The following is a 14,022-nucleotide window of genomic DNA, read 5'->3' as shown; positions in this document are numbered from 1 at the left end:
TTCCATACCAGGCTGTGATGCACCCTAGAAAAATGCTTTCTACGGTGCTTCTATAAAAATTAGTGAGGATTTTAGGGGACAGGCCAAATTTCTTCAGCTTTCTCATGAAGTAAAGGTGCTGGTGGGCTGCCTTGCCAGTGGACTCTGCTTGGTTAGACTAAGTCAGGTCATTTGTGATATTCACCCCAAGGAACTTAAAGCTTTTGACCTGTTCCCCCTGCGCACCACTGATGTAGATGGAGTCGTGCGGTCCGTTACTCCTTCTGAAGTCAGCAACCAATTCCTTTGTCTTGCTGACGTTGAGGGATAGGTTATTGTCTTCGCACCATGCCACCAGGTTCTTAATTTCCTCTCTGTACTCAGACTCATCATTACCCAAGATACGGCCTACAATTGTGTCATTAGCAAACTTATATATTGAGTTTGATGGAAACTTGGCTACACAATCATGGGTGTACAGTGAGTACAGCGGGGGGCTGAGTACACAGCCTTGTGGGGCACCGGTGCTCAGAGTGATTGTAGAGGAGAGCTTGTCACCTATCTTTACAGCCTGGGTCCTGTCTGTGAGGAAGTTGAAGATCCAGCTGCAGATCTGAGTGCTAAGAACCAGGTTCTGGAGCTTCGGAATCAGTTTATTTGGAATGATGGTATTAAAGGCAGAGCTGTAGTCAATGAAAAGGAGCCTTTCATATGCATCTTTATTCTTCAGGTGTTCTAAGGAGGAATGTAGTGCCAGAGAGATGTCATCTGCCGTTGACCTGTTGTTCCGGTAGGCGAATTGCAAAGCGTTGAGGTTGACCGGTAGGCTATGGTTGATGTGTGCCATAACCAATCGCTCGAAGCACTTCATAGCAATTGATGTCAGAGTCACAGTCGATAGTCATTCAGACATGTCACCTTACTCTTCATCAGCCCCGGGATTATCATTGCCTTCTTAAAACACACGGGGACTGAAGCAGGGAGCAGTTGAAGATGTCAACAAACACTCCAGCTAGCTCTCTTGCACAGGCCCAGAGAACCCGTCCCGGGACGCCATTTGGGCCCGTCGCCTTCCTTGGATTTATCTTCAGGAAGTCTTCCTCGGTGACGGTGAATCTCAATGCCACCAGGTCCGGTTCATCCGGAGGGGGTGGGATGCTCCTCTTCTGTTCGAATCTTGCGTAGAATATGTTAAGTTCATCAGGAAGAGAAGCGCTACAGTTATTGATATTCCCAGCCTTTTCTTTGCGCCCAGTGATCTCATTTAGACCCTGCCATAGTCTACTGGCATCCCTCTGGTTAGCCTGGGCTTCCAACTTGGCTCGATACGGGGATATTTAGGGATACAGCACATTAACAGGCTCTTCCAGCTCAATGCCAGCAACCACCTATATTTAACATTTGCCTCATCACAGGACAATTTAAAATGACCAATTGACTTAATAATTGGTATACGCTTGGACTGTGGGAAGAAACAGAACCACCTGGAGGAAACCCACACAGTCACTGGGAGAAGGTGCACACATCTTACAGAGCACACCAGAAACGAACTCTGAGCTCTGATGCTGTAGCGTTGTGCTAACCACTGTCTACCATGGTGTCCAGGTGTGATCAGTACATTTGCTAATGACATGAAAGTGTGGTGATGTAGATAGCAATTAAGGTTACAGCAGGATATAGATCAGAAGGAAAGCTGGGTGAAGAATTTGCAGATAGAATTGTGAGATAATACATTTTTGAAGCCAAATAGGACAGGGTGTGTACAGTAGTAAGATGCTAAGGAATGAAGAGGGACCTTGGGGTTCAAGTCCATAGTTTCCTGAAAGTGACAACTCAGGTAGATGGGATGGTGAAGGAGGCACAGGTAGGTCATAGGTTAGGACATAGATTATAGAAATTTGTATGTTGGACTGCATTTGGATTATTGTATGCAGTTCTGGTTGTAACACCATGAGGAAGATATGGTTGGAGAGAGTGGGATTGTTTTCCCTGCAGTGAGAGAGGCTGACTGGTGACCCAAAACAGACATATAAAATTACAAGAGGCATAGATGGAATAGACAGTCAAATATTTTCCAGTATCAAAAATAAGAGGGTAATAGATATAAAGTGAGAAGAATGAGCTTTACAAGGAATTTGAGGGAAACATTTTGTTAGACACATCCAAATCAAAGTTTATTGTCATATGCGCAAGCACAGGTGCAACAGAAAACTTGCAACCTCATCACAACCACGTGGCATCATATAATCAGCATTTTCAAGGAAACCCCTTTTACTAACTGGAATTCAATGCCAGATAAAATTATGCAATCAGAAACAATGTTTAAGAGACATCAATTCAGGCACAGAAGAAGGGAAAGCATGGAGGAGTACAGAACACATGCAAAAGAGAATCTGCAGATGTTGGAAGCCTGAGCAACACACACAAAATGCTGGAGGAACTCAGCAGGCCAGGCAGCATATATGGGGAATATAGTCCAGCCGATGTTTTGGGCCGAGACCCTTCAGCAGGACTGGAGAGTAAATGATGAGTAGGTTTAAAAGGTGAGGGATGGCAGAAAGAAACACAAGGTGATAGGTGAAGCTGGCGGTGGGGGGGGGGGGGAATGAAGTAAAGAGCTGGGAAGTTGATGAAAGAGATACAAGGCTGGAGAAGGGGGAGTCTGATAGGTGGAGATAGAAGGCCATGGAAGAAAGAAGAGGGGGAGGAGTACCAGAGGGAGGCGATGGGCGGGCACCAAAGGGCCTATTTCTGTCCTCTATAATTCTCAGCCTTTGAGAACAACAGTAAATCATAAAAATTCAATATTCAAAATTCAATATTGGAAATTCAATGCCAAAGGAACTCAGCAGGCCAAGCAGCAGCTATGGAAAAGAGTAAACCGTTGATATTTCAGGCTGAAACCCTTCATCAGGACTGAAAATCAACAATGAATATTTAGCATATATAGAAACAGTATCTTCAGCATAAAATACACAAAGAAGTTGCTAAATCTAATCTGAAAATATTAATAAAAAACAAAAAAATCCAATATAATTATACACAATTAGGATTATCTGGCAACTAATCAGCCAGGTTGGCCAATATTTATTAGCAATGGTAATTAATTTTGAATTGTACGTTTGCACTCTAACAGGACTTCATCTGTGGAATTCTACAAAGTTCAGTCTGTGGTCTAAAAGAATACTGCTGACTCTGTGTTATATCAGTTCAAGTTACAGAAGTTCACCCTTAAAGAATTTACAAATTACCATCCAAAATCTAGCAATATAGAATAAAATTCACTCCCATAGAATTTATCTTTTAAAAAAAAGGTTTATTGAAGCAAGCGCAGATGACACGATTTTATGTTATAAAAAATTGTACTACAGGCTGTACTAACGGATTGCCCCCCCCCCCCAAACTTCCCATAAGGTAGAGGTTGCCTGTACCACGGTTAAACCCCAAAGTCCAATAGAATGTAATTACATTCTATTACATTCTGGGGTACAGTGCTATATTAATGTTTGCATGATAATAGATCTTGAGGAAGTGTGCTGAAACAATTCCTATAGTTTGCTTTTATTTTCTGAATTTTATTTTGACATTCCTTTCTTACCATGTCTATTTCTGCTGACACTGACTCGAGTCAGGGTAACGCATAGCAGTCAGCAAAGAAAACTTCTGGTCACCTTTTAACTGGAAGATGTGTTGCAACAATTAATGCATCTTAGTAATGCTTGAGTTTAGTAATGTTTCTTGAATGCAGTACTGTTTCTTAATTTGATGAATTGTGGTGATTGCTGATCCCTCTGGCTCTTCCAGATGTTGGAATAAGACTGAAAAGGTATTTCATGGGGGGAGTGAAATATCTCTCAATATTTCTCCCTTTCTGTGATCAGACTGTGTTAACATGTTTCACTATAAGAGAGCCAGTGATGAATAACCATCATGGGTTTGCCATCGGGAAAATAAATTTTTAAGATCTGAGAATGTTGGTTTGACACTGCGGGCTGTGTTTTTTTCCCTTTGAAACCTCAGTCAGATGAATCAGAAATTTCATTCATTGTTAATGCACCAATTGGAACACAATATATGACAAACACCATTGTAAAAAATTGTAAGCAGAAATAACCCTTAGGTTTGAGTTTCTAGAAATAATAGCTATGTTTTTGACAGATTCACTTTGGCATATTTTTCTGATGAGCTACTTAGGCCATTCTGACTGCACAGCAGTTTTCCCTCTGAGAGGATGACTGTGTATTCTTTGGATAAATGGTATTTAGATGGAAGGAGCCTGTCCTTATAAAACATTAGCAATAATGTGATTCAGTAGGACTGAATAACTTTTGACATTAGTAATACTGCAGTTATTTCCTGAAGGGGTTGTAAATTTTGAAAGATCTGTCTTGGGAAGGGACTGCATTAAAGATGTTACTCTTTATTTTGACTGTTAGTAATGTTTAAGTTACTTACGAAAATGTGTTAGAACTGAAAGGTCCTACTGGTTTACTGATTTTTCTGTTGTGGGATCTCATACCTACATTAGCTGTTCGTCATTTCACAGAAGCTGCCTGACTTGTTTCCTGTTTTATTTCAGATTTCTGACATCTGCAGTTTTCCAATTGCCATTAAAGTTCAGGTGTTGACATTAAACGAATTGTAATTCAAAGCTGCTCAGCTACCTTTGAGACACTTCTATACTCATTACACTTGTGCAATGAGGTAATGAGATTCAGGAGAGCAGAAGTACTTTAAACTGACTAATTTGAAATACCAATCACTTGACAGGAAGCTACATTCATATTACTTGCAGGAGCTCAATAGTTTTTGTTGATTAGACCAGTCACTTCTAATTATAGTAGTGAGAAGGGCACTTCAAAATGTTACCCTTTAAAACAAAAGGAGTCTTATAATCGCTGACATTTGCATTTTGCATTGCTGGCCTTTTTTGAAAGTGTGAAAGTGGCACAGCTTCTCCTTGTTTGAAGTGGTTTATAAAGTTACTTTCCCCAAACATTAAGACTAATGAACACCTCCATACATTTAACCCACCCTACAACATTCCCCACCACCACTAGTTTATCATTTCCTGTCAGTCTCCTTATGTACAGACCCTTCAGTGCCTGGTGTCACTTCATGGACATACAATCAGTCTATCTATATAAATTACCTTATGTTTTTATATTTATATTGCATTTTAACTTATTGTATTCTTTATCTTACTGCGTTTTTTTGCATTGTATCAGATCTGAAGAACACTTATTTTGTTCTCCTTTACACTTGTGTACTGGAAATAACATTAAACGGTCTTGAATAATGAAATAACTTTATACATATTTTGCACCTGAGCTCTACATCAAGTGTTCCTTCGTCAGTCCTAATTTAATCAGCCTATGGCCAAAACTGTATAATTTTATCTTAGCGATACAGTGCAAGAGTAGGCTCCTCCTCCAGCCCTTTGAGCCACGCTGCCCCAATAAAGCCGATTAATCCTAACCTAATCACGGGACAATTTTCAATGACCAATTAACCTACCCAGTACGACTTTGGACTGTGGGAGGAAACCAGAATACCCAAGGGAAAACCCACACATTCCATGTGGAGGATGTACAGAGACACCTTACACAACGGTGTCGCAATTGAACTCCAAACACTGGGATGCCCCAGGCTGTAATAGCATCATGCTAACCGCTACACTACTTTAGTACCCAATCTGCACCAGCATTATCCTTTAGCCTGAAATCTGAGAAGACCCATCTATCTGCCTGAATGAGATCAGCAGCTCTGCATTAAGTTGTTCAAAATAATGTACGGGCGCTCAAATGTAAAATATAATTGGTAACAGTTACTCTGCTGAAATCTATTTCTCAATGCACTTTCATTCCATTCTATAATCAGACACATATTTGAACAGTAAAGCAGAAGTATGGATACCCACTTGGCAATCCTTCCCCAAATTAGGATGATTCAAATGTCAGTGGACAATGCAAGACAATAAAAGGAATAATCAAGTGGTTAAGAAAGCCATAAATACAGCATTGGAATCTGATATAGAGAAAGTGTATTCATTAAAAATTTGCATCGTCACATGTAATGTCTGCTGGTATTTTATTATGTCTTAGTCATATTGTAATTTGCTCAAACTGAGAGCTAGTTCATATATAAACTATAAATGACATGCCCACCTGTATCAGCTTTCTATGGCAGTAGCTACCTGTTTTATCCAATGCTAGCTGTGATAAAAATAAGAACTGTCTATACTGGTGATGTGACACAAGGGTTCTCATTGAAACCTGGAGAGCTAAAGACAAGAGGCATTTGGAAATAGCATTTAAAAAGAAAGATGTATTTAATCAGGGGCAAGACAGGTCAACATGTATTAGAATAAGGGGCAAAAGGAGCACTCTGAATTATTCCTATGGTCACCCTCCTAGTGACATTCCCTTCTTTCACCCTCCCTGCAGCTTTAAAAGTGTTGGCTGTCTCCTATTCAATCTGAGAAAGGGCTTGTGTGGGTATTTCAACATTTTGTTTCTGTTTTGGTGGGGACTGGGTAGATACTGTACACAAGATCAACATTTATAGTCTGTCCCTAAATTTTACCTTGAACTGAGTTGTTAGACCAATTTCTGTGTTAATCAGTTGCATCATAAGGAAAGATTCTATAAATTAGATCCATATGATACTAAAATATACAAGTTTCTTAGGGAAATTGATGTGGAATGTGCAGTAAGGATGTTTCCATTAGATTGTTAACATTGTGAGATTCTTATAACCTGATGATAAACCTCTGTTGTTTTTGGCAAGTGGCTGCAAATAAAACTGTTTCGCTTTTTGCTTCATGGTGCACTGTGGACCGTCAGCTGTAAGATCGATCTGGTCTTCTCGTGTTTGTCAATGTCAGGAAGACAGATTGACTTCAAAGTGGACAAAAAATTCCATTTGGAGAGGTAGAGAGCAAATTGAATGATAGTATTGAACAGTAAAATCTACAATAACATTACTTTTCTTTTACAGTGGTGGGATATAAATACTGGAGAATCTCTACAGACATTCTACACAAATGGGACAAACTTGAAATCCATACATGTTTCATCTGACTTCAAGACCTTTGTGACTATTGACAATATTGGAATCCTCTACATCTTGAAAATGATAACCTGAAATGCATTACTCTGAAGAGACAAAACATAAGTTTTTGTGATTTCTGCTGAGAAGATTTACATCTATTGCATTTAAAATGCTTTATCTGAAACTTTGAGCAGATCAGCTTATGGACTATGAGCCATTTTATGGAAATTTTTTAAATTTTTTCATACACAACAAATTGCTACTGGAAATTTATTGGTGATTTCAGCTACACAGGAACTAAGATAATGCATGTGATAATATTTTCTGTTATTCACACCTCCTGCATCCAGTGACTCCACTGCTGGTATATTATTGCTTTGAGACTGTGGCGGAACGCATTAAAGATTTGAAGCACAGTGAGCAGTTTAGAGAGGTTTAAAGTACGTGACTGGTTTTCAAACACTCAAGGCTTCTTGATCACTTTGAAATATGTGCTTGGTACTGTTTACAAAAAACACACACTGACTTCCTTACTACTCAGGTTTGCAGCTTTTCATTTGATAAGATGTTCTGTTTGATACCTGAAGATTGTTCGCAGGATTTCAGGAGCAGTGTTTCAGAGAATGGTATTATCAGAGCTGAATAGTATTCTTATTTGAAGAGTATTGATCCTAAAAATGTTCATTTAAACTTCACGCCTATGTTTCTACCAATTCTTATTTTCATAATTCATGCAATTAAAATTTTCATGACTATTTAAAATATTTATGTTATCTGTGTGAAAAATATTACAGAGCACACTTCCCATAATGCCTTTTTCTGGAGTAATACTGACCTTCAAAATACTTTACCTCAGCATTTTTGTGCAATAGTGTATTAAATCATATGCTGATGGGACATGACATTGAAATCTGGTGTTGACCTAAACTGGGGAATCTGGATGAGCAGGATATTATAGGAGGGCTGGAGTCTGAGCCTATCTATCTGGCTCACATAAAATTCAACTTCCCAGTTACAACATAATTGGTATGACAGAACTGTCTATACAAGAGTACTTTAGATTACTGTTGGATTTGGGTAATCCAGGATCATTGGCCATTCTTACAGTCTTTGAGGGAAACCTTATCCATCGGGGCAGTCTGATATTTTTCAGCTTCTCTTGGGAAAACGTACATAAAAGCTAAGAAACCTTGAAAATCAAGAATTAACATCATTTCCCAAAATTTATAAACCTAAGAGTTTCAGAGACGGTGGAGGGACTCTGGATTACCGCAGGTAAAAAAGGCTGTACAACTTCCTAACTCAGCCAAGTAGTTGCTTGTGACCTCCAGCTTACTGTAGGCGGGTCAAATGCTCCCAGCCAACACAATGTTCATGACTGAACTTGTGAACTGAGATCAGCACTGTCAAATATTTAGGTTTCTGGAAATGGATAAATGAGGAAGAACCTGGTCCTGTAATTGATACTGTTGATACGGTCTCCTCCAAAATAATTAAGTATGCAGAAGGTTCAATTAATTTTCATTTATTTGATAATGTTTGGTGGTATACATCAAACATTGCTATTGCAGTTCAGCTTAAATTTAAAGCCAATAAAAATTAATCCCCGAAACTAGTATAATTCAGGAAAAACCTTGTTTAAAATATTAAGACAATTTACTTATGCATGGAAAAGGAACCTACTGCTTACTGCAGCAGAGACAATTCAATTGGTTAGGGTTAAAAATGAGTCTTGAGATGCCAAGAGAAAGTGGTTTTACAGAATTTGGGTTTAACATTAATTGGAAGTGGTGTCATAGTTAACTTTTAAAAGTCTTGAGTTATTTTACAGGATCATTTGACCTCTTTTAAAGTACAGGAAAATTTGTTTTAAAATTTGCAGAGTTCAATTGATTCAACACATTAATCCTAAGTTCCGCTTAGAGTAGAAACCACAGTGTACTGAGTTTGATTTGCTATAAAGTCTCCTTGAAAACATTAGTAATATTTTTATTTCATGTTAGAAATATAAATAATATGAACTAAAATATATCAATCAATTGACATGATTACAATGCACTAGGTTTTAGTCATTTTCCCCTGCAGGAGATCTAGAGCAAAGCACACAGTGTGCTGGAGGAGTTCTGCAGATCAGGCAATATCTATGGATGGGAATAAAAAGTCAACATTTCAGGCCAAGACCCTTCATTTTTCCTGTTTATTAAACTACCAGAACAAAAACTAAATTGCAAATTGGGAGGGAGGAATTCCCAAAAAATCATCAATGGACTCACAGAAAAATTTTGGAGCTGCATGCATCCCTATGGTATCTTAAAGTGGATGGTGTCCTGCCGAAGGATTTCTACCCGAAACGTCGACTGTTACATTTTTCCGTAGATACTGCCTGGTCTGTTGGGTTCCTGCAGCATTTTGTGAGTATTGCTCAGATTTCTGGCATCTGCAGATTTTCTGTTTGTGGTGTGATATTTGATGCTTTGTTCTTAATTGTCCACATTTTCCCAGATTACATTTAAGGTAAAAATTGCACAGTTTTTAAATATTTAAAATGTTCCAAACAGTCAAACTGTTTAATAGATAGCTTGACATGATTCAGATTGGCAACACAATCTCCATTAGTGTAGGTTCACCCTCTGCTCCACTTGCTTTACAGTTAATGACTGTGAGGCTAAACACAGCTCCAATGCCAGATTACATTTGCTGACAACGCCACTGACGTTGGCTGAATCAAAGGTGATGGTGAGTCAGCAGCTCGGAGGGAGATGGAAGATCTTGCTGAGTGGTGCCACAACAACAACCTCTCAGTCAATGTCAGCAGGACCAAGGAGCTGATTATTAACTTGGGGAGGAGGAAACCAGAGATCCTTGAGCCAGTCCTCATCGGGGGACTCAGGTGGAGAGGCTCAGCAGCTTTAAGTTCCTGGGTGGTACATTTCAGAGGACCCAGCATGTAGGTGCAATTATGAAGAAGGCGTGGCAACATCTCTACTTCCTTAGGAGTCTGCAAAGATTTGCCATGGCATCTTATATTTTTGCAAAGTTCTAAAAATGCGTAGTGGAGGGTATATTGACTGGTTGCATCACAGCCTGATATGGAAACGCCAATGCCCTTGATTAGAAAATCCTACAGAAAGTAGAAGATATGGCCCAGTCCCTCGTGGTTAAAGCCTTCCCATCCTAGGAGCACATCTACATGGAGTGCTGTTGTAGGAAAGCAGTATCCATTGTGAGGGATCTCCACCATTGAGGTCATGCTCTCTTCTCGCTGCAGCCATTAGGAAGAAGATACAGGAGCCTCAGGACTCACTACCAGGTTCAGGAACAGATATCCTCCCTCAACCATCAGGCTCTTGAACCAGTGGGGATAATTTCATTCCACTTCACTTGCCCCTTTACTGAACTGTTCCCACAAGTTAAGGACAGAACTATGATGGTGCTTAACAGCAATTCCTTTGAGCTCATCTGTGGAAACAGCTTAATTTCTACCCTTAATATCTGTCTTTTCTCCCTTTTCAAGGTGGATGGAATTCTGTCAGAGACCCTGACTAGAATTACAATTAGACTTTGGTTCTTTGCGACAGTAGGACCTACACCCAGGGGCTCACAACTGGTCGCTTTTTGATATCCCAAGGACGCGGCTTAGAGGACGAGCGTGTCTTTAGGGCTCTGAGGCTTCGTGACTCCATGTGTGAGCCAACTTTATGCTGGTGCTGCTGACTGTTGTGAGAGAGAGAGAGAGTTTGTTGCCAATTCTTGAACCTGAGAACACCTGGGGGGTAGAGGGAGGGAAGAAAAAGCAACGCAACAGGCACTGACATCGCAAATCAGCAAATTGTTTACGTCTCCCCTCTCGCTGTGAAAGGGTGACACATCTGTGTCCCTCTATTGGGAGGAGAGAGAGAGCCTGTGTTATGTCAATTTGTTGGGTGAACGATTAGTTTATGATGTACTTGGACTGCAGATCATGGTCTTTCTTGGGTGCTTTGCTATTTCTTGCTTGGGGGTGGAGGGTGCTGATGCCTTTCTTTTTTGCTGATGTTGGACGGGGAGGGTAGTTGCTTTGGGGGGGGTAGTGGGTGTGCTTTGTGGTTCTAACATTTTTTACTGTGTTACGTACCCGTGACACGTGACAGTGGTACCCTTGTCACATGACTGGGGTTGAAGTTATACTGGACTTGAGGTAATGGTCTTGTGATGGTGGAGTGATGTCATTTTCCCACCAGTAGAGGTCATGTGACAGGTTTTTTTTACAGGGTATAAAAGGAGGACCCCTCCCTGTGAGGAGGGGCAGTTCATGGCTGGATTTGCCATGTTGACTTCATGGCGTGATTTAATGTTATGACGCAGTTTAGTTGAAAGATGAAGTTTTATCTAATGCCTAAAGTTTAAAAGGTCATTGCCAGCAGTTTCTTTACAATACTGCTGGTTGAGAATCAGTGGAGAGTGAAGATCGGAGTTCAGGAGTTAGAAGATCGAGGAGAATCGATTTCGACGTTGAAACAGGTTCAACCTTGTTTGATCCTCATTCAGAAGGAATTTGTTGACTGTTTTCGTGTTAATCCCAGCGAAATAGCAGAAAGTATTGAGTACAGTGTTGTAAAGGAAAGGTCAGTGCCTTTAAGCCGTTTCTTCGTGGGAAAAGTTTGATTTGGGAACCGAAGCAACACTACGTGAAAGAGAATTTAAATCGTCTTAAAAAGTCTCTCCCTTAAATGGACTGTGAGCATTTTTTTAACTTTTGCAAAATTACTTTGAAGAACTGTTTTTGCAACATCGCTTTAAGAACTGTTTAAGCTTCATTGCTTTAAGAACTGTTTAAGCTGCCGCAGAGCAGCTGATTTCCGGTTACATTAGTGATTTGTTTACTTTTGGGGGGTTTGTTTTCAGTGTTTAATAAACGTGTTGTTTGTTATAAAAACCGTTGCCTAACTCATATATTTATTATTGCCTGAATCCATAACAACTGTCACTCATTCTATGGGGAACTCTTCTGATTTCATGGATGTCTGTGAAGAGCCAGAATTTCAGGTTGTATGTTGTCTACATTTCTCTGATATTAAATGGAACTATTGAAATCTTTGTCTTGTTCTTGGTGTTCATTGTTTATTTCTCTTTTGTATTTACAGTTTGTTGTCTTTTCCACATTGGTTGTTTGTCCATCCTGTCTTCATTGATTCTATTGTGTTTCTTGGATTTACTGAAGATGTCCACAAGAAATGAATCTCAGGGTTGTATAAGGTGACACAAATGTACTTTGATAATAAATTTACTTCGAACTTGCTAATCGGATTAGTGCCTACTTCATTGAGGAAAATCATCCCAGGGAATCTGCTGTAGGTAATTATGGGTTTAGAGGATTAATGGGAATTAAACAGTTCTGAAGAAATCCCAGGGCCATCTAAAGGGAAGCTGGAATAATGTCTGCAAATTGGAAACAAAGGGCACACAAATACAGAAGGCTCTATCTTATAAATAATTACTTTCATCAGTTTGCAAGTCATTTTAATGCACAGTTTGGATATTATGTTTGCTAATCACTTTTGCAAACATCCCTTATTTTTAAATAGGCCTCTTGATAAACTTGCAGAAGGAACCACACAGGAGATCAGGAATAATTCCAGACTCTGCAGGTAAGTGTTTATCTGCCAGCATTATTGTATAACAGAAAGAAAATATATTTAAAACACAGCACTGTTGTTGCGAATCAGTTAAACAATTAGCAGACAGTTTAAGACACCATGGAGTGCTCAAGATTGGCAAGTGAAAGGATAATTTGCTAAGTGCGTAGAAGTTTTTTCTCAACTGTGACCAAATTCTATTTATGTGTTCGTTTACAAAGTAGTGGACTTAATAACTTATCTATAACTAACATTCCTGTTAGGCTGTACATTGTATGAAATTAATTGAAACATTTGAATCTGCTGTAAAGTTAATTCATTTTCAACACCAGACCATTTGTGATGCTATATATTTTTTCAATCTCATACTGCTGTCAAGGTAATTTTTTTTTTAGAACTTAATTACAAATTCACAAAAATCTTGCAGATCAAAGGAGACCTTTTGATTCATCTGGGCTGTGCTGGCTTTCTGAAAGAGGTCTAATTGTAGCTTCTTCTTTTGTCCCATCTTCCTGTAAGTATCTCCTTCACTGCTGCTCAGCATACAATGTATTAGGAGGTCCTTAAAGATCCAGCATGCTTCAACTCTGGCTCTTTAGGTTCTGAGGTAACCAATAATGTCCCAGTGTGGCACCTGCAAAATCAAAATCAGGTGTATTATCATTGTGAAATGTGTTGTTTTGCAGCAGCGGTAAGAGTGCAATACATAAAAATTACAATAAGAACATATAATAAATAGTGCAAAAAAGAGAACAAGATACTGAGGTAGTGTTCATGGGTTCACGGGCCATCCCAAACATGATGGTGGGCAGGGAGGAAGAAGCTGTTCCTGAAATGTTCAGCGTACATCTTCACACTCCCTTGCCTCGTTGATGGTAGTAATGAGCAGAGGGTGCATCTTGGATGGTGAGGGTCTTTCATGATGGATGCCTCTTTCTTGAGGCATCACCCTTTGAAAATATCCTTGATGGTTAGGAGGCTAGTGCCCATGAATTTACAAGACTCTGCAGCTTTTTCCCAATCCTGTGCATTGACACCTGAATATCAGACAGTGATCCAACTAGTCAGATTACTCTCCATGGTGTATCTGTAGATATTTGCCAGTCTTTGACATACTAAACTAACTAAAACTCCTGATGAAGTATAACCACTCCCTTGCTACCTTCATAATTGCATCAATATGTTGGGCCCAGGATAGATCTTCAGAGATGTTGACATCCAGGAACTTGAAGCTGCTTACCCTTTCCACTCCTGACCTCTCAGAACTCCTGTGTGTTCTCTCGATTTCACTTTCCTGAAGTCCACAATCAACTCCTTGATCTTACTAATATTGAGTGCAAGGTTATTGTTGCAACATCTCTCTGTACACCTTCTC

At 39.6% G+C, this 14,022-nt stretch overlaps 1 protein-coding gene across 2 annotated transcripts in view; it reads left to right on the top strand.

Annotated features, from left to right (window-relative positions):
* apaf1 (apoptotic peptidase activating factor 1) overlaps window positions 1–8,765 on the top strand; it is a 274,267-nt gene extending 265,502 nt beyond the window's left edge. Inside the window, exon 28 of one of the 2 annotated variants that reach the window (XM_059987521.1) lies at window positions 6,979–8,765. In XM_059987521.1, coding sequence (XP_059843504.1) covers window positions 6,979–7,125 — 147 coding nt within the window. In that variant the 3' untranslated portion in view covers window positions 7,126–8,765. The remainder of the gene's footprint in view (window positions 1–6,978) is intronic. The other variant, XM_059987522.1, reaches the window with a different exon arrangement.
* The last annotated feature ends 5,257 nt before the right edge of the window (window positions 8,766–14,022 follow it).

The sequence above is a fragment of the Hypanus sabinus genome, chromosome 13 (assembly GCF_030144855.1).
Source record: "Hypanus sabinus isolate sHypSab1 chromosome 13, sHypSab1.hap1, whole genome shotgun sequence".
Lineage (NCBI taxonomy): Eukaryota > Metazoa > Chordata > Chondrichthyes > Myliobatiformes > Dasyatidae > Hypanus > Hypanus sabinus.
Note: the sequence above shows the minus strand (reverse complement) of the source record. Positions and strands in the feature narration are given on the sequence as shown.